Source organism: Tiliqua scincoides, chromosome 8, assembly GCF_035046505.1.
Source record: "Tiliqua scincoides isolate rTilSci1 chromosome 8, rTilSci1.hap2, whole genome shotgun sequence".
Lineage (NCBI taxonomy): Eukaryota > Metazoa > Chordata > Lepidosauria > Squamata > Scincidae > Tiliqua > Tiliqua scincoides.
This window is the reverse complement of record NC_089828.1, coordinates 8,304,425-8,324,284: the sequence shown is the minus strand read 5'-3', so window position 1 is coordinate 8,324,284 and position 19,860 is coordinate 8,304,425. Positions and strand designations below refer to the sequence as shown.

General features: G+C 47.7%; 1 protein-coding gene across 1 annotated transcript in view; it reads left to right on the top strand.

Annotated features, from left to right (window-relative positions):
* Nucleotides 1-3,762: 3,762 nt before the first annotated feature.
* Nucleotides 3,763-19,860, top strand: part of ITGA11 (integrin subunit alpha 11) — an 80,734-nt gene continuing 64,636 nt past the window's right edge. Inside the window, exons 1-2 of the mRNA XM_066635382.1 lie at nucleotides 3,763-3,844; nucleotides 13,297-13,408. Coding sequence (XP_066491479.1) covers nucleotides 3,793-3,844; nucleotides 13,297-13,408 — 164 coding nt within the window. The 5' untranslated portion in view covers nucleotides 3,763-3,792. The remainder of the gene's footprint in view (nucleotides 3,845-13,296; nucleotides 13,409-19,860) is intronic.

The following is a 19,860-nucleotide window of genomic DNA, read 5'->3' as shown; positions in this document are numbered from 1 at the left end:
AATATATCCTTAGACATCTGGCATAAATGAGTATGAAGTATGGCACGATTGGAAAACCTTACAGAGCCACAAAACTTAATAGAACTTCAGATCATACCACTTTCAGCTCAATACGGTATGATTTTATGGCATTTATAAATAGTGGAGAATGCTGAGACCTCCAACATCTTATCAGTCTTCAGAAAAGATCTTCTAGGCTAGTGTACTTGATCAACATGGTCATGATTGTGAATGATCTAGCCTCTGTTCATTTCTTTTTTAAAAAAATGCATTCTTTTGACTATATTTCCTTTAACTTGCTTTGTGAAAAGTCTGCTTGAAGTGACAGATCTATTATTTATGGCTAGCGGTGTGATTTTTTGTTTATAACAAAATAAAGACACATAACGCCACTTCCTGCACTTCTCATTTTTGTTAAAAAACAACAACTCCATTTTCTAACACCTCTCCATATATTGGTCACTGTAGGCTGGCTTGACTGTAATGGGGTGTGTATGCATGGGTAATGACTGTGGTTGCATCTGCTGACAATATACCACCTGTCTCATCCACTTACAACCCGATCCTGTGGTCTGCAGCGCGGCTCCGCACCACGGACCACAGTTGCAAACGTGCCATAAGGCACATTTGCAGGGCTTATCGCTGGGCTCCCGCCGGAACTAGCTCAGCGCCAGCCAGCACTGGGCTAGCGCCCAGTGGGCGCCCAGGTTCCGCGGCTCTGTGGTCTCCCAGACCGCCGGGCTGCGGAACAGGAGGTGGGGGCGTGGCCAGGGGCATGGGAAGGCATTCCGGGGAGGGGGATGTGTGGCCAGAGGTGTGGGGAAAGCATTCGGGGGGCGGGGGAGAGGCGGATCCGCGGAATGAGCTCCGCGGGATCCAAGGCGCTCGGGCAGGGCTGCTTGCCCTACATGAGCGCGTTTACTTTAGCGGAGACCAAAAGGTTGCCACTAAAGTGAGTAGCCCCATTGTGGGGCTGCTTCCCTTACCCAGGGGGACGAACTTCCCCTTCCCCCAAGGAGCCTCCCACGGTAGTGCGGGAGGTGCAGGATCCAGCGGGAGCCCGCTATGGAGCCGCCAGACATGGGCGCCGTGGGCAGCTCAGGATTGGGTTGCCCGTATACTTTTAAATCTATTATAATTTATAATTATAATTTATAAAAATGCGCCCTTGGAATAAAAATACATAACACTGCTTTCTGTACTTTTCCTCCCTGGGAAAAAACAAAATCTGTGGGAAAAAATAAAATGCTTAAGAACATCTCTATTTATGGCCTTTTATACATTGTTTTTAAAGCTTTAGGGCCCCAGTGCGTTGCACTGCTAGATCCAGAGGCAAAGCTAGAGGGGGTGCAAAGCACTAAGTTTTGCAGGGAGCCTCACTGCAGCATGCAAGGAGCCCTTCTCCCTCCTCTTCAGAGCCATTCCAGGTGGGGGAAGGAAAACAGAAGCATTAGCAAAGGGAGCACTCCCTCTAGCTACACCACTGTGGACTGGCATGTCTCCAATAAGAGCCTACCAGAGCATAGGTTAAAAAAAAATGTTTATGTACTTCCTGCAGGCTGTCCAATCCCCCCCCCCCCCAATAGCACACACTGTAATTTGGTAAGGGTTAGGAACATCCTCAGCATCCTCGGCATCACCTGGCAGGACAAAGTTCCAAACAACACAGTCCTGGAACGAGCTGGAATCCCTAGCATGTATGCACTGCTGAAACAGACGCCTGCGTTGGCTCAGTCATGTTGTGAGAATGGATGATGGGCAGATCCCAAAGGATCTCCTCTATGGAGAACTCGTGCAAGGAAAGCGCCCTACAGGTAGACCACAGCTGCAATACAAGGACATCTGCAAGAGGGATCTGAAGGCCTTAGGAGTGGACCTCAACAGGTGGGAAACCCTGGCCTCTGAGCGGCCCGCTTGGAGGCAGGCTGTGCAGCATGGCCTTTTCCGGTTTGAAGAGACACTTGGCCAACCGACTGAGGCAAAGAGGCAAAGAAGGAAGGCCCACAGCCAGGGAGACAGACCAGGGACAGATTGCACTTGCTCCCAGTGTGGAAGGGATTGTCACTCCCGAATCGGCCTTTTCAGCCACACTAGACACTGTTCCAGAACCACCATCCAGAGTGCGATACCAGAGTCTTCCGAGACTGAAGGTTGCCAACAGATTTATTGACAGGTCTTTCATGTACCCCAAATCTTCCACCCTAGAAAGGCTCCCAGAGTGGCTAAATACAGTCCTCATGACAGGACAACAAATTAACTGTTAAACCATGAAAACAGACACACCAGTAGCAGGAGCACTTCCAGCAGAACCCTTGAAACAGCAGGTGCCCCACAATGTTCAGAGAGTCTTCCGTAGTCTTGGGCTGCACTGCCATTTCCACGCAGGAGACAGCCAGCTCTGCTTCTCCACTTCTTCCATTCCCAGGGAGCAGGGATGGCCAGGGGTGCCTTCCATAATCTGTGGCTGATTTACTAGCTGCAACCCTCTGAAGCGGCTGGATCCAGCCTCCATTCCCTGCAAGGGCCACATTCATACTGGACTGCTGACACCTGCTGTATGTGTGACTGCCTTGGAAGGTGGCTCAGCAACCTGCTTAAAATGTGGCCACCAGGCTTTGGGGAGGGGGATGAAATGGGGCAGCAGTCTGCTCACATGACACCTATGGTATGCCAATTACCCTCGTTGCCAGTTTGTTTTTCAGGTCCCATTCAAAGTGCTGGTTGTGAGCAAGCTGTCCCATCTATGAGGCCAACTGAGGCTGTTGCCTCAGGCAGCAGATTGATAGGAGGTGCTCACCTCTGCTTGCCGTCTTGCCCCCACTGCTGTTGCTCCTCTTTCTCCTCCTCCTCCTCCTCCCGTACCCTGGGTTGGTAAAGGAACGTAGAGTGGAAGAGAAAGGCTCTCTTGGCAGCAAGAGGGTGGTAGGCTACAGTGCTGGAGAGACTCCAGCCCCCCCCCCCCACTTCCCTTTCCAATACCAGAAGTGGGGCAAGCAGAGGCTGGCACATCACTAGGAAAGAGGGACAGCATTGGGCATGCTGCCTTGGATGCCAGCTGTCTTGGGTTTTGACCTCTGAATCCCTCCGTGGCTCAGGCCAAGTTGTCTGAAAGAGCGCCTTCCCCTGTATGAATTTCACCAAGCAGCCAGATATGCTTCCTGGGCCGTCTGGTCTGCCACTTGCACAGCACAGGGTGGCTGATGAGTTAAAATACAATAATATTTAAAATACCGACTTTTCCAAAAGAAAGACTTTTTGAAAGTGCTTTGAAAGCAGAACAAACTCACCAAATTTAGACCCCTACTCTCTCTCTCTCTCTCTCTCTCTCTCTCTCTCTCTCTCTCTTTGTGCGTGCATGTTTTAAAATCGAAACCTGAAGGTCGAGAGCATCTATAAATTGTGAACGGTAGGAGAATGTCATTTTTCAGAAAACCCAATCCAAAAGCAACTGTATGTGAGTAAAATTGCCTTGAGGTTCTTTTCCATCCCAAATTTGTGGCAGATCTCAATGAGCAGGGAGTAAGGGGAATCCCAGTTGCCAGGGGGGGGTGGCCCCCCCAGGAGGGTGCCGGGGAGGATCTTGCTTCTTGCTTAGTCCTCTTCCACTCCTCTCTCCTGCTGCACCTCCTACCACTTACTCCCTCCCACTTCCTTCCAAGCTGCTTCTGTCAAGAAACCGGGCAAGGCTTGGGGATCAGCAAGGAGTTTTATCCAGAATTGGGCTACCACTCTGGCTTGGTGCTGCAAGCGGATGGTTGGGGAAGGGCACCCCCAGCAGCCTTCAGCACACCGATGGACCTCCACAGAAGGCTGGTTGTTGCCTGGGCTCTCAGCCTCCTCTCAGGTAAGCCTGCCGTGCCCCGGAGGACCATCAGCTGGAGCTTGCGAAGGCACAGAAACAAATGCAGCCTGCAGTTTACAGGCTGAAAGGGAAGCAGCACTAGGTCAGCAATAAGATGGGGAGGGGGGTGCTAAGTTGTATTCTTATGCCAAGTTGCACCTCCCTTAAATCCAAGGACTGAGTGGAGGTGGTTTTTGTTTTAAGGGTCCACAGATTAATCTTGCAAAGACTGGGAGGAAGGAAGGGCACTTTGAAAGGTAGAGAAGTTTTCTGTGTGGCCAGGACTCTCAACTTCTGACTTTGGGATGCTGTTTTAATGTGCCAATTTGCTTCCTTCTTTGCTGCAAAGAGCTCAATGCAGACTTTCTTAGTGGAGCTTTGTCTGAGTTTTCCTCCTGCCAGAGTCTTTGTCTCTGCTGAGGGGATAAGAGGGGTTTAAAGTTGGATGAATTGCTTTGTGGTGCCAGCGTCTGGAGGTGCTTCTTCCACTTTTTTTCAAGAAGTAGCTTGGCCCCCACATATGGTTTGATGCGTGGCTGAAAACGGCAGATTGAGTTACAGAGTAGGAGGGAGAGCTGGTGAAATTTACTTATTATTGGCCTCATTCCTGCAAGTTAAAACCCTGTTAGAGAGCAAGCCGCTCTGTGGAAAGGAGACATTTTTGCTTCGGTTACATTTTTTGACAACTCTCTGTGCCTGGTTCCAGGGCAGAAGCAAAAAGAGGGACGGAACTTGGCACTGAATTCAGAACAAAAGGAAAACTTTTTCTGCCAGGGAATCGCACATTGCCCGGGTAACAAAACTCAATTGTAGGCATCAGGCTAACAGTGGAGGAAGCATCCTGATCAACAAATATTTCTGGAAGTTCTCAGAGGAAACGTCCCTCTTCCCAAATGGATCCAAATTTGAGAATCTAGAGGAAGCCAAAATGAGTCGTGGCTTATAGAGAGAAGTGGTCTGTTTCTTACACGTGGACAGATGGATGTGCTTTGCATGCAGCCCCACGGAGCGCAGCAAAGGGGTTGAGGGCCACCTCTTGTGGGTGGCATTTCTCAAATTCTGCAGTGCTGTTTGGAGAAGTGGCATTGCAGGTAAAGGATATTTCCTCCCTGAAGTTCACAATAACCACTAGATTGAGTTACATTTCTGTTTTAGACTCCTGGGCTCTTCAGACATACTTAAAAATCTGCAGCTGAAGCTCATTTCTAGAGATCAGTTTACAGAACCTCAGCTGGTTTCATGTATTTATGTATTTATCATGGCATCAGTTAGACTCTTCAGATTGTAGCAGTGCTGAAGGCCAAAGAAGAGCTGACTCTGACTGATGGATACCTGGCCCACACTGATCCATGGGGAAAGGGAGGGCTGGCTGCTGAGTGGACGATTTTGCCTGAGGACTGAAGTTGGGCTGGATGACTGCCTGGCCCTGTTCAGCCATCACTCTATGACTGTGGGTCTTGAAGGGACCTGAGGTTATTCAGTAAGTCCTCCTGTGGTGGTGGGGATGTGCTCACCTGTGCTCAGATAGTCCTATCTGCAGGTCTTGTCTTCCTACCGTGATCCAAGAGTTGCAGTTCCAGAATGTCATTCCTTAGATCAGGGGTGCCCAAACCCCGGCCCTGGGGCCACATGCGGCCCACGAGGCCTCTCAATGCGGCCCTCAGGGAGCCCCCAGTCTCCAATGAGCCTCTGGCCCTCCAGAGATTTGTTGGAGCCCACACTGGCCCGACACAACTGCTCTCAGCATGAAGGCAACTGTTTGTCCTTTTTGCGTGAGCTGTGGGATGAGAGCTTCCTCCGCTGCTTGCTGTTTCATGTCTGTGATGCAGTAGTGGCAGCAAAGGAAAGGCCAACCTTGCTTTGTGCAAGGCCTGTTATAGGCGTTGAGCTATTGCAAGACCTTCATTCATTCATATAAGTTCATCTTTAATATATTCATTTATGAAAACTTATGTAAATGTATTCAAATTTTAAATGTAAATTAATTCTTTCTTTCCCCGGCCCCCAATGCAGTGTCAGAGGGATGATGTGGCCCTCCTGCCAAAAACTTTGGACACCCCTGCCTTAGATAGTGATAGGAAACATTAACAGATAAATAACTGGCTGAAAGAACACTCTAAAGTGCGCCAAATCAGGGGCTCCCCCTCCCTGCCCAATTACAAGCAGCCACCTGACACCACTGCAGTTTTCCTGACCTCTCCACTGTGTCGGCTGACACTTGCAGTGGCAGGAAAGCTCAGCACACAGCCCAGTTGTGAAGCACATGTCGGGGGAGGAGAGAGAGAAGCGGAGCCGGTGCTTCTGGAGCAGCACCACGTCTCTTGCCCTGTCCTTCTGCTGTCAGGGTTCCCAGATCAGAGAGCAACCAGGGCTCAAATCCAGTTGGGGAGGTGTTCTGGGGGATCCTGGAAGTTGGTGGTAGTTGTAAGAGGGGCTGTCATTCAGTGGCAGAGCAGCTGCCTTGCATGCAGATAGTCCCCAGCCCAACTCCTGGTGGCTCCAGAAAAAGCTGGGAAATGCCCCTGGAGAATCACTGGCAGCAGTGGCCTAGCAGTTTCACAGGAAGCCTCTCTGTGCAAGCGGCCCCTTTCCTCGCTGTCGGAGCCATTCCCGATGGTGGGAGCAAAACTGAGGTGAATGCAGGATGGAGCGCATGGGCACTTGTGAACTTTTGTTGAAAAGCGGCATATAATAATTATACAGTTGGCATCCTTCAGTCTTGGGAGACTATGGTATCGCTCTCTGAATGGTGGTTAGTGTCCTCTCCAGTGCGCGAAGCCTGGGTAAAGTAGATATGGAGGATAGACTGTTACCCATGCAGCAAACCCCTCCTCTCCATGTCACTGAAATGGTCCAATGGAAAGGCAGAGGCCGATATGGTTGGTTCCAGCAGCGTCACAGAAGTTGCCAGAACGTGACTATGTTCGGCCATGAACTGCCTCAGGGACTCTGGCTGCGGATTTTGCCTCCAGGTTGACTCCTGAAGCCTTTTCCATAACTGGATGTAGCCACAAGGCAGTGGAGGTTTGGGATCAGAGTTTTCCTTCTCTCAGATGAGCTGCCTTCCCAGGCTGATGAGTCCCATCTACCTGGTGGCTGTTTAGTCGCCTCTTAAGACAAGTACAGCCAGACTGAGGGCCTATTCTTATCCTTCAGCCCCAGGGGGCAATAATAATAATAATAATAATAATAATAATAATAATAATAATAATAATAATAATAATAATAATAATAATAAATGAGCAGTCAAGGCAAATGCTTCTGTTTTGCTCTCACTACCAGTAATGGCTCCAAAGGGGGGGAGGGGGTGTTTGCATGCCACGGTGAGGTTCCCTGCAAAACTTAGTGCTTTGTGCCCCCTCTAGCTACGCCACTGACTGGCAGTCAGCATAGGCAGAGCTGAACTAGATGAACCCATCATGGTCTGATTCATTGACAGCAGCCTCATCTGCCCTGACCCCAGTCCAGGGCCTGCTCACCCGGTGTCCCTGAGGGCCTCCACCTTGGCTCCAAGAGCCTTCCAGTCTCCACTGTCTGAGACCCTGCCATGCAGGGCTCCAGCCTGCTGACTGGCCCCTCACGCCTCCCTCTCCATCCCAGGGAGGGTGGAGTGTCCAGACTGCACAATCCAGATCAGGGGAGGGACTCAGGTGGAGTCCAAAGCTGCTTGGAGCAGGTGGACAACTCAGAGCTGTCTCTGGTGGAGAGTGAAGCAGTTTGCACAAGGACCATCAGGGTTCATTCGTTGTTTTGTTTAACTTGCCATTTGTTATTCATTTTGTTGTTACACTGTTGGGAGTCCGAGACTCTGGTGGATCTACAGCAAACCCCACAGAGGTCTATCAGTAGATCACAACTTACCTTCTGTCTGCCCCCTCTTCTCACAACCATTCAGAACACCACACTGTGGCTGTGTCTCGTCACCTTCCCTGAATTTCATGAAATGTTGGCTCTTGTGGGAGAGCACAGCAGCCTTTTCCCTCCTGTGGCATTTGTGTGCGAGAAAGAAAAAGTGCAGCTCCATGAAGCTTTACCTGTGAGGGAGGGCAGTGTCACTGATGCAGTGTGAGGAGACCTGGTCTTGGATCTCCATTTGGCTATGAAGCTCACTGGATGGCCTTGAGCCAGTTTCCAGCTCTCCACTTCATAGGACTGTTGTGAGGATAGAAAGGGAAGGGCTCCAAAGGAAGGGCAAAATGTAGCACATGGAATAGAATGCGCTGGGCATGAGACCAGAAACTCACATTCTTAATATTGCTTTGGACCTTGTTGCATTTCATGGCTACTGAGTGAACATACAGTGAACAGGGAGCCCTGGCTGGATGCCTGAAGGGAGCACTGGTTAGATGCATATCTTGCACTTATGTTTGTCATGTTACACCTAAACAATCTGATGTGTGAGAAGCCCCTTTCTCTCCGTGGCCAATTCAGAACTGCAGCACATCTCTGAGAACCTTCCTTGCATCAGCATGTGCAGTCAGTCATCATGATTAACTACACTGCCCCAAGGCTTGCAGAAACAGCAAGCTTGAAAACCCGCCCATCAGTGTTCAGAGTCTCCATTCATTAAAAGCAGAGCAGACTAATCTGTTGGCATGAATGGATTCTACATGAGTGTTCAGAAACTGCTGATGCACAAATTGTTGCCCATAACTGCATACGTCACTTTCTCACATTTGTGTGGTTCCTCAGTACCAACAACATTTGCCTTTTGTTGTTAAGAAGTTGCTGTGGCAATTTCGTAATAAACACTTTCATTCCAAAGATGATGTAAATAACTAAATTAGGCAGGCAACAGCTCCCTTTTCTTAAGATGGATTGTTGAGCATTTTCCACAGAATACTCCAGAGCTGAAAAAGAATTTTTTTAAAACCCTGTCTAGAAAAGGAGAGGGGAGACTCATTTAATATTTTCGGATTCACAAGAAAGAGAGAGAGAGAGAGAGAGAGAGAGAGAGAGAGAGAGAGAATCGCCTCTCTGACGAACTGAAAATGTGAATGTTATATTTTGGTTGAGCAAATGACTTAAGAGACCTGTAAATAGAATTTTTGAATGGTTAGGCTTACGTCAGTCTCAGGTTGTCATTCACTCTGAAGACCAAGTACTTTGCAATGCTCCAGAGGGCCTTAACCTGGGAATACAGACACCTGTACAAGGGTATCTGCATCCTGGGTGATTGTGTCCTGGTCAAATGTGCCCCAGCCATTGAAGTTCCTGTACGTTTATGTCTGTGTCTGTGTGCTTTTTTAAGTGGGTCATTCACATCCCACTATATCTAGGTAACAAACAACCATAACTGGGCAACAAATCCTGTGATATCTATCCTAACTAAGGCTGTCATCACAGCCATAACTCTACCTTTGCATTTTAAAAATACAAAAGTACATCTAATATAAATATACATGTATTGGGACACAGATCCCTGGGACGCAAAAGAAGGACCACAGATGTCCAGTACTGGGACACGGTTGTCCAGGCTGCAGTGGTCCTGTCACTTAAGGCACCAGGGCAAGGAGCTGCTGTGCAGGCTAGAAGCAGGCTAGAGGCTACCAGCTCAGCAACTGTCCAGTGTCACAAGAGCCCAATTGACTCCACAAAGCCTCAGCCTGAGAGTTGACCCCTTGATCTGCCTCTCTTATCGCCTTTTTTGAGGCCTCCTGAGAGCTGGCTTTTCCTTCAAAAAAACTCACCCTCCAGTGACATAGTTGCCTCAGAGCACTTGCGATCCTGGCCCCAGGCCAGGACTACAGAATGCCCCCTCGAGAATGCTGCCACCCCCACTGTCGCGTCTGGAGGGCTGGGACGCCTGCACACAGACTCCTTCAACCCTCCGAAGGCCTTCTAACATCTCTGGAAGGTCTAAAACCCCACTTCCAGTTTTTGGATGAAAGCGGTGACGTTTTAGGCCCTTAAAAGGCGTTTGGAGGGCCCAGGACAGCCTCCCCAGCCGTCCAAAGGCCGTCTAAGAGGGCCTAAAATGTCCCTTCCAGTTTTTGCCCAAAAACTGGAAGTGGAGTTTTAAGACCCTCTGGAGCATACAAGGGGGAGGTGATGGTGGCACAGTGCTGCCCCCTCCCCTGTGTCACCTAGTGCATTTGCAACCCGTGTCCACCCCTAGGTATGCCAGTGATTCAGAGAGTGTGAAATAGGAAACTCGAGTCCTTTGTACGCCAAAATGCAGAAAAAAGGAAGGATGGCTGATTCTTTATGATCGCCTGACCCCTTTATGGCTCTCAGGTGTTGATGCTTGTCCACTTCTCGTGTGGCTCCTGCCGCTGCGCATGCCATCCCTCTTGTGTGCATTCGCTCATTCTTTTTTTTTTTTAATATTTTATTTATTTATTACTGATACAGGTAAGGAAAATGGGTTATACTTAGGGCTGGTACTACGCAGGTTACACATGAGGGTATTGGCCCTAGATTACAACATGCATCATTCCGAAAAAACAACAAAAAAAGCAATCAAAACGACTGAAAAAAATACAATAATCGTCAATACAAAGGCTGTCATATTTATCAATATAAAAATTTAGATTTTTATACTCAATATTGTTATACCCACTCCTGACTCACAATATATACCCACTCCTGGCTCACAATATTGGGTATATACCCAATATACCCAATATAACACTCAATATTTTTTAACTAAAATTATCTGTTCAGTCATAAAAAGGCTTCCCAATATTTTCTTGCTCTATCTAAATCTCTCTCTTTCATTCTTTCTGTTAAAACTTCCATTTCTGCTATTTCATAAATTTTGTCTATTAAATTTTCTCTAGTTGGCACGTCTGTAGATTTCCATTTTTGCACAAACAATATTCTTGCCACTGTAGCAATATGTACAATAAGGTATTTCTTACATTGGTCTTTAATTTCTGATGTCACATTTAGGAGGAATATTTCTGGTTTGAATGGTAATACACAATTCAATATCTCTTGCAATAATTTATGTATCGTTTTCCAGTATTTGCTTTTTTACATGTCCACCACATATGATAAAAGGTTCCTTCAACCTCTTTACATTTCCAACACTTATTTGATGCCCCAGAATACATTTTTGCTAATTTCTCTGGAGTTAGATACCATCTATGAAACATTTTATGCAAATTCTCTTTAAAAGACACTGCTTTAGTTATCTTAATATTTGTATTCCAAATTTGCTACAGAGCCCTCCTCAGAGTAAGGGAATGTTTGTTCCCTTACCCCGGAGCTGCATTGCTCTTATGCTGGTGCTGGAAAGTGGGTTAGGATTGTGCCTTCAGTGGCATAGGCAATCAGCATGCTGCCCCAGAGCATGCCAGTTCCTCCAACCTGGAAGTAATTGTGACCTGCCGCTCCTCCAACCTGGAAGTAATTGTGGTGATGTGATGAACTGAAATTACTTCCAGAACACTCGAGGCAAGGCCACCTGTTCCTTCCACTGCTAGCTGCGAATTCCCAAGGGAAGGAGAACCTGCCCACCCCCGTAGCCATTCTCGGTGCAATTGTGCACCACTTGGAGCAAGGCTGGCCATTTCTTCAAAAGCAGAAGTAGCAGGAAGCCACACTCCAAGTGGTTTGGCTGTGAGTGAGGAGGGCAGGACCACAGCGACATTGCCGCTCTCCCACGGAGTGCCACCTGGGGTCACAGCATCCTGGTGACCCCTGTGCTACACAACTGGTTTGACCAGACCTGCATGCAGCAACATGGACCAGCTGAGGAATCTATGATGTGATCTTCAATCTCTCAGGCTCAGATCTGTACTTGGCCCTTCCACTTGAGCCCCTCTTTTCCCCAGCTGGCTGGTTAACTTTGGGAGTTCTAGTACAAAAACAAAAAGAATCCCACCAACTTGGAAGTTTGCCCATTCCTAAGTTTCATGCCACAAAAAAGTTTCTCCTTTAATTTTGGAGGGAGATGAACTTGCTGTCCTAGGAAAGGAGAGTCGCCTGTCCTGTGCACCCACTGCTTGGGTGGTGATGGTTAATATTGGGGTGCTGGCAACCCTGCTGAGTGTTTTTCCTTATTAATGCAGGAACTTTGGGGGCACAGGCCAAGAGAAGTGTGGGGACACAGGGGAGGGAGAAAGATAGAGAGAGCCTGGGGGGGTCAATTGTAGGGGCTCCTGAGATGGTATATTGCACCACAACAGGGTGGCCATCCATTGTGGGACACTGGCCAGGCATATGCAAGTCAGGTTGGCTTTCAAGGCAAGTTCCAAAAGCGGTCAATGTGACTCCCTCTGAGGATGCCCTGGGTGTTTGTGTGCTTCAAGAGTGAGCACTCGCTTCATCCAACCAGCAGGACATCTTCACTCTTAAACAAAGGCTGTGTGTGCACAGTCTTCATCAGTGCGGCAGCTGCCTCTGATCAGAAAACCTACTGCCAGCTCAGCATTCCTCCTGCTCAGAGCCAGTCCTTGCTGTCATTATAAACAACACTAATAACGGCTCTTTACAAAGAAGAAAAACAGAAGATGATAAGCCCCAGATTTTTGGGATTCCCAGAAGGCAGCTCTGGCTCTGCTCTGTTCAGAAAATAAACCTGAAGAAGCAGAAAACGAAAAATCTTCTGTCCAATGAAAATTCCATTCCGGGATTTATAGCAAATGGTCTAAGCCGGAATGTGATCAAGCTGCAGTCGTCCTTTTATTTTTCACTAATATCGAGAAATACAATATGTGCAGAATGGAAAAGCTGTTTTAAAAAGTGTGAGCGGAGTTAAAAAGACAGCCAAGTAGGGCTCTCGCTTGCTCCCCTTGTTAAATAGCTTGGCACAGAGACAGGCTGGGTTCCTTTCCACAGCTGGAGTTCTAAGGCTGAGAAAGGAACTGCCTGCCCGGGGAGTCCCGTGCTGTTGACATTCCGCGTCTTCTCCGATTTGTGCACAACATTGAATCATGTCTCTGTAGGAAGCACGCAGGGGGGCAAGAAGTGCTCTCCCCATGCGGTGGTCTGATCATATGGCTCCAGGCAGTCAGCATTGCCAGAATATGATCTTCCATATTGTCCTTTTTCCTGAGTTGCTCTTGTAGTGCAGCTCAATGTGGCACTGAGTAGTTTGATCCACCACTCAAGTGCTTGTGCCATCCCTGGCAGAAGTGCCATTCTACACTGTTCACTCAGAGGAGAAGAGCAGTAGTCACAGCTGGGCAAGCCTCCTTTCCAGGATCCCTCAGCTGGGGACTCCTTTCAAAGCAGGTTTAATGCTTATTTTTAAAAAATCTGATTTCCAATTAACTTTTAGTCAATTAAATGTTTAAGCAACTAATCTATTCAATTGATTGATTAAACATGGTTGCCCTAAGTATTGCTCTGAATTTTTAACTGCAAAGGCTTGAGAGACACAGGGTTTTTTTTAAAGAGTTCCTCACAAGTGAATGTGGAAGAAGATATTTGAAAAGCTCAGTGAAATTTTCCAGTCTGCAAATGGACAGTTTGCACTGAATTCTGTTTCTATTTGTCTGCCTCAGGATTCTGTGATGCCTTCAACATCGACACAAAGAGGCCCCGAATTATAGCAGGTTCTAAAGAAGCGTATTTTGGCTACACGGTTCAGCAGCATGAAATCAATGGGAAGAAATGGTAAATGAAGACCTCCTTATTCCTTTGCCTAAATGCTTGTGTTGCATCTTTGTTTCTTGTGTCTCTGCTACCTTTTGCCTTTCAATCTCTCAGGCTGATGCACAAGTTAGGCCAGTTTATCAATTTAAGGGTTGCAGGTCAGCTGTGTCTTTCTTAGGGAGTTTCCTGTTACAGGTCCAGTTGATGTCCTTTAATTGGGGTTAATGGTTACAGAGATCTTTCTAGTGAGAGACTCCCTCAGCGCAAGGCTAAGTGGAAAGTGTGTAAGAAGATGTGTGATGTGCGTAAGAAGAACCTGCAGCTTGCAGTTTTGGAGTCAGAGAGAGAGAGAGAGAGAGAGTTTCTGGGATGCATGCAGGGTCAAACCCAGCCTCAAATAGGTAACCTGCATCCTGTTGGCACTCCCTTGCACCTGGTCTTCTGAGGCAGCCTACTTCTAAAACCATCTTGGCTTGTAACCTGTGATAGACCCATAGGTGACCCCAGGGTTTACACAAAGATAAGTCAAAATAAGTTTTCTTACCTCCTGTTTGCCCTCATATGTTTACCCTCCTCCACCAATTGATGCAGCACACACCTCTTTGGTGTGACTGCATCGGCGCTGGTGGCAGGGGACAGGACTGGGGGCTCAATCTTTTAAATGAGAAATTCTCTCTGTGTGCACTGAATACACCCAGCAGTCCAGCTAGGCCAGCATAGTCTGCACTGACTGGCAGCCACTCTCCAGGTTTTTGGCCAGAAAAAAGGCACTCCAAGTCTTGCTGCCAAATCTGGGTGGTCCCCCAGCAGTGAGCTACAGTCCCTCCCCCATGCTGATTGCTTTAGAGCTGGTTTGTCTGCACAATGAAATGTGTGAATCAACTTCACTGGAAAGCATTGCCTCAAATATGTTCAGGGTTATTGTGTTTGATTTTAGACACGTTTGATAATCAGGTGCACTAGATCTCCGATGATGATGATGCAAGTCTTCAAGAGATGGACAGGCCTGCATGGCCCAGCCCTTCCGTTTCCTTCCTTTCTTCCTTCCTCAAATGCTTAAAATGGATACCCCAAAATAAAACAACTGGTAGCTAAAGATTTCTTTAAACCCCAAACAAAAATGAAATCTGAAAGCCACCATGACTCACACGCTGGTTAAATATGAATCACTAAGCAAACAAGCCATCTACACTACAAAGCCAACAGGCGTATGTTGCGCTCTCAAAGAATTCAGTGGCGTGATGACTATGGGCTGGGACCAGCACCAGCTCTGCGAGATCAGAAGTTGGCAGGCGCTCAGCACAGAGGACAGCAAAAAAGCAAAACCGCAACTGGATGTTAAGGCGAAACCAGAGGACTGTCCCTTCGCGACCTGCAAAGAGGCCAAAATCCCAGCGAGAGGCCCCGGGGAGGAAAAGGATCTCTGGGCATCTGAATGACCGTCTGGGATGCAGGCCTGTGTGGGAAAGGGGGCTAGGCTGACGTCACTCCCAAATCAGGGAAGAGGAATTTAATATCATTTACTTGCCGGAATGCTTCAGAGTCTGCGTGTCTTTTCCCAAAAAGATAGAAATTCTAAGTCCCAGAGGTCCCTCCGGTGTCATCCTCTTGGCACATAAACATCAGCTGCACTGTTGTTAGAAGATGAGACCCGTGAAACATTCCTGGCCAGGCCCACCAAAAGACCTCCTAAGTTAAAGCACGGAGGGTACTTTCTTTTTCAGATGCAGATATAGTATGCCCCTGGCCCTGGTGCATTCCATGCCCGTCCCCAGCAGCCAGGTTGGCACAAACAAGTGCCACTCTCATCTCCCACTGGCCAGCAGATCCTGAATCTCACCCACTCCCCTCCTTTTCTATTTTCACCAGTTGAGAATTGAGCATTTGTTTGCAGGTTGGGTGTCGGGTTAGGGTGTAGGGTTATTTTCCCCTGACACTGACTTTTGAGGATCTGTACCCTCAACCTCAGTCATCGAACAGGGTCCCAAGGCTTGATTTAGCATCAATCAATCAATCATGGTCTGGGTGAGAACAGACGAGAAGGGCATCATCTGCATGCAAAGGAGTTTCCTCTGTCTCTGGTCTCCCTGACTCCCTGGCTCTTGTCGGCACTCATGCCAGATTAAACAAACATGGAGATAGGAGACAACCATGTCTGGTTCCTCTATGTAGGGCAAATGGTGTTGAACCAAAGCCATTGGTGCTCCGTTGGTTTCATGCAGAGAATACTGGCACAATGAAAATAGACTAGTTTGGTCGTCCAAGTTTGTTAAGCGTGTTCAAAAGGTCCAAACAGCTAATTCTATCATATCCTTTTCAGCATTTAATGTCACTATTCCTGTAACAAGCAGGTTTCTCAAAGCTGCAATTTTATCTGGGATCAGCCTTATCTGATCAGGTCCAGGTCTATTTTGGACAATATTCACAATATTTACTTAGTCTGTGCGGTGAAGTTGTGACTCCCATGGATAATCAGGTCACATGCAGCTTCCCCAGCCCTGAAAAGGCCCTCTGGAGGGGTTCAGAGGGAACAGGTCCATCCAAAACTGTGGGGTTCAGAACTCACAGTTAGATAAATCCGTAGGTCCCAAATCTACGGATAATCAGTTTGGACCTGTGTAAATATTCTTAATAACCACCATTTATCATATCATTAAAAAATTCTCTAAACTCACAGCAGCAGGTTATAGTGGAATAGGCACAAAGACATAATCAGTCAGTTAAAGAAGAGTTCTTTGAACACAAGGGCAAAAATAGGTATGGATGCGGTTATAGTTTATAGGGTCTGTAGGGAAGGGGCTGAGCAAAACCTTATCCCTCTATTAAGGGCCCAATCCTATCAGAGCTAACATTCTGGCAGTGCGAGGCACTTTACAACAGCAAGAGGGCTGCCATTGCACACTTCTGGGCCACTGCCACAAATCTGCAGTATCAGCTCCTAAAGCCTCCACTGGCACTGGTAAGTTGGTGGCAAAGGTGTGTTGTGGGTGAGGAGAGGGAGGGCAGGGGGAGTTTTTGACTGGATCTCAGTAGTACTGGCATGCAGCAGATCCTACCCCCTCTTTCCCAGGTCACTCTGCCCCTACTCTCTGCTCAGACATAGGCCAGCACAACAGCAGCCTACCTGGGGTAAGTGGAAAGATACCTCCTGCTTGCTGTCCAATCGTCCCCTCCACCGTTCCAGCACATGCTCAGCACCAGCTGCATTGGTGCTAATTGTTCTTTTGGTTTGGTTCAGGATTTGTTCCTGCATTAAAAAATCTATCATTTTAAGCCCTGAGTGAAATTTCTGCAACTTCAGTGAAGTTCCTTCGTCCAATGGTCACATCTAAACACACTTGGCATAGTTGATGTGTGGTGTATACTGATATCAGTTTTGGATTTTCCAAACATGAGGGGTATAATTTAGAGATTTTTTTTTTAATGAATTAATTTGTGTCAGAAGCTACATGGAACGGGGTTTATAATAGCACAGCATATGAATCCAAAGATGTTTGCTTTTTCAGAGATTTGCAGTACTTTATCTTCCAAAAACCTGCAGGAAAACGTTTGTAAAAACGGTTTCTCGCCTTCTCTTCAAAGGATGGCAGAAAGTGTTCTTGTATATTGCTAGATCTCTACAAGCCTGTGTGAGCCCACTGTCCCTGCATGTATCCATATTAGACCAGGGCTGTTTCCTTCGTTCTGAACCTTCAGGCAGACAGCCAAATGTTACACATTTGGGGGAGGGGGTTTAGGTATAACCGAGGTACTGGAAAGTCTGAAAAGAAAGAATCCAGATTATGAAATTCCAGGAAGGGGGGAATGTTTGATTTACGCTGCTCAAAAATACGGCCAGCATATTAGATCATCTTCTCCCTTCATTGTCTTTCCAGATCAGCATTTTCAGTTCTTTCCAAATGCAGTGCATTTGGCTCCCTTTGGTCTTCAAACAAAGCACAGGTTTTTGGCTCCCTCCTTCCTTTCAAAATGAGTGCAAGTCTCTGGCTGTTGGTATCCTAAGGCTGCATTGGACAATGCAGCTTGTTTGATTTTTGGTGTTGAAATCTTCAGAAATATTTTAGTAGGTGTGGTGTCTGTGCAGCCTGGTCTGCTGTGTCAGCTCTCCCACCGATGTTGGTAACTTAACCAATTTATTTACAATGTTTTGTGCACGGGTCCCCGGCAGGACTCCTAACCCAGGCCTGCTGCAAGGACTTTCTAGAAAAGACGAGAGAAGCAAAGCAGATGACCAACAGGGAGGGTCCAGTCCATAGGTCAGCCAGGAGGGAGTTCTGTAGCTTAGGTGCTGCTCAGACCCCTCAATTTATAGTAGCCAATTGAGCTTTGCCTAGCAGCAGTACATGCTAGAGCCCTGCAGGGCCATCTATGGGTGAGGAGGTAGTCCTTTAGACACTCCAGCTCCAAGCCTGAAGGGCTTTAAAGGTCGAGACCAGCACCTTGATTTGTGTTCAGAAACGAACTGGCAGCCAGTGCAGGTGAAGGAGCAGTTGCCCAATCAAGTCAAACTGCCTCACCCCCATGACCACACAGGCTGCCAATTGCAGTTTCTGAATGGTCTTCAAGGGCAGCCTCATGTAAAGTATCTAACAGTAGTCAAGCTAAAATTTTGAAGTCATTAACTGGGATTTCCTCGGGATGGTTCTGCTTGAGTTCCTTTCCTCTTCCTGAGTCTCCACACCACATAGCTCCCCCAAGTTAACAATTTTGTGGTCTTAGTTGTTTGTTTGTTTTAACCCAACCTAAGGCGCAATCCTAACCCCTTATGTCAGTGCTTTCCAGCACTAACATAAGGGCAATGCAGCTCTGAGGTAAGGGAACAAACGTTCCCTTACTTTGGGGAGGCCTCTGTGAGTGACACCCAACTGCAGGATGCAGCACATGATCCATTGGCACCGCTATGCCAGTGCTTTCCAGCACTGACATAAGGGGTTAGGATTGTGCCCCCTAATTGCAGATTTTACCCTCACATATTTTGCAATAGTCCATTTTTCATCCCCCTAAAGTAGACAGTGAAAAAGAAAACTACCCCCACCCCAGGTGGTCATGGGACCATGGTCCATAGTGTGCTACAGTAACCTTAACACAAAGCTGATCAGGCATGAGATGATGACAGTAACTGTACAAAACCAAGACTTGAGACTGTATAGCAAGTGGCCAAATCATGCCAGACCTTGTGCTGCCTTTGGTACTACCTCTCACACATTGCACAGGGACCCACTTTGTTTGGGCACCTGATGCACTCTCCTCACAAGCTGCAGCCAAGATGGGTCTCAGACAAACAAGTGATCTCTGTATTTTCAAACACTAGATCATATCTTGCAAGCTTTACATTGTTAGGTGTTTCATTAAAAATGAGAAAAACAACCAAGTGTCTTTAGCAACTCAAAGGCTAACCAATTTGGTTCATCTTCAAGGTGCAACAAGACTCTTGGTTGATTTTGCTGCAAAAGATGATCATAGAGACCCATCTAAAAAAGTGAAAGTGCCACAGCTAAAATCCACGAGTTCCAGCCTGCTCTCCTTTGGAGGAGAGACAGACCAGATATGGGGCTGGATGGGGAACGGCACACAGCCTGGGCCTGCGGAAAAGAGATGTGAGTTCTTAAATCAGGCTCCAGTACTTTTTTGTGGGCAAAATTCTTTTACAGGTCTTGTATCCCTCTCATTCTGAAAATGACCCCATGAAGGCCGTGAGAGCGAGTCAGGGCCACCAAGTGAGCCTCCTGGAATGCATCAGCCACAATCTGGCCAAGCAGCCCCAAATTTCTGGCCAGGCTGTTCGTTCCCCTCTGTGTGAGCCTGAGAAGGCTGGTGGCACACGGCCATGCGCTTTGGGTAATAATAATGCTCCCGGAGCAGACATGACGTTTTCCGTCTTACTGTAATGAGAAAAGGAAAAAAAGGAAACGGGCTCCGGGGAGAGTGCAGCAAATCTGCTCTGAAGATCTACAGCAATAATTGTGCTGACCTGGAAAATCCATTAGGAGCGCCTTGCCATTTCCCCAGCACGTCTGGCTGTGGGTCTTCTGTGGTCTGGCTGGCAAGTGGATATTCCAGTTCTGGGGGGAGAGGGGAGGTATCCTTTTAAATGGGACGGGTGGGGTGGGCTCAGCTGTCCCAATTTCATCCACCCCAATCTTGCTGGAACAGTCTAACTGCCCAGTTGTTAATGTCTGCCGGGATATAAATGCCCAAAGTGCGGACGCAGGGGCCACGTGCTGTGGATTTGGGCACAATACCAGCAAATGGGAGAGTGATGATAGACAATAGTGTACCTGACCAGAGGGGGGAAAATGTCCCCAGGTGGCATACTTGGGGGGGGTGCCACGCCACCATCCACTTCCCCCGTGGCGCACTCTCCAGGTGGGTGCCTGCTTCTCAGAGCTGCACCAACTGCTTTTTTCATTTTATTTAAAGACACAGACAACTGCTCTGAGTGCTGCCTGTGTCTTTCGTTTTAGAAGAAAAGC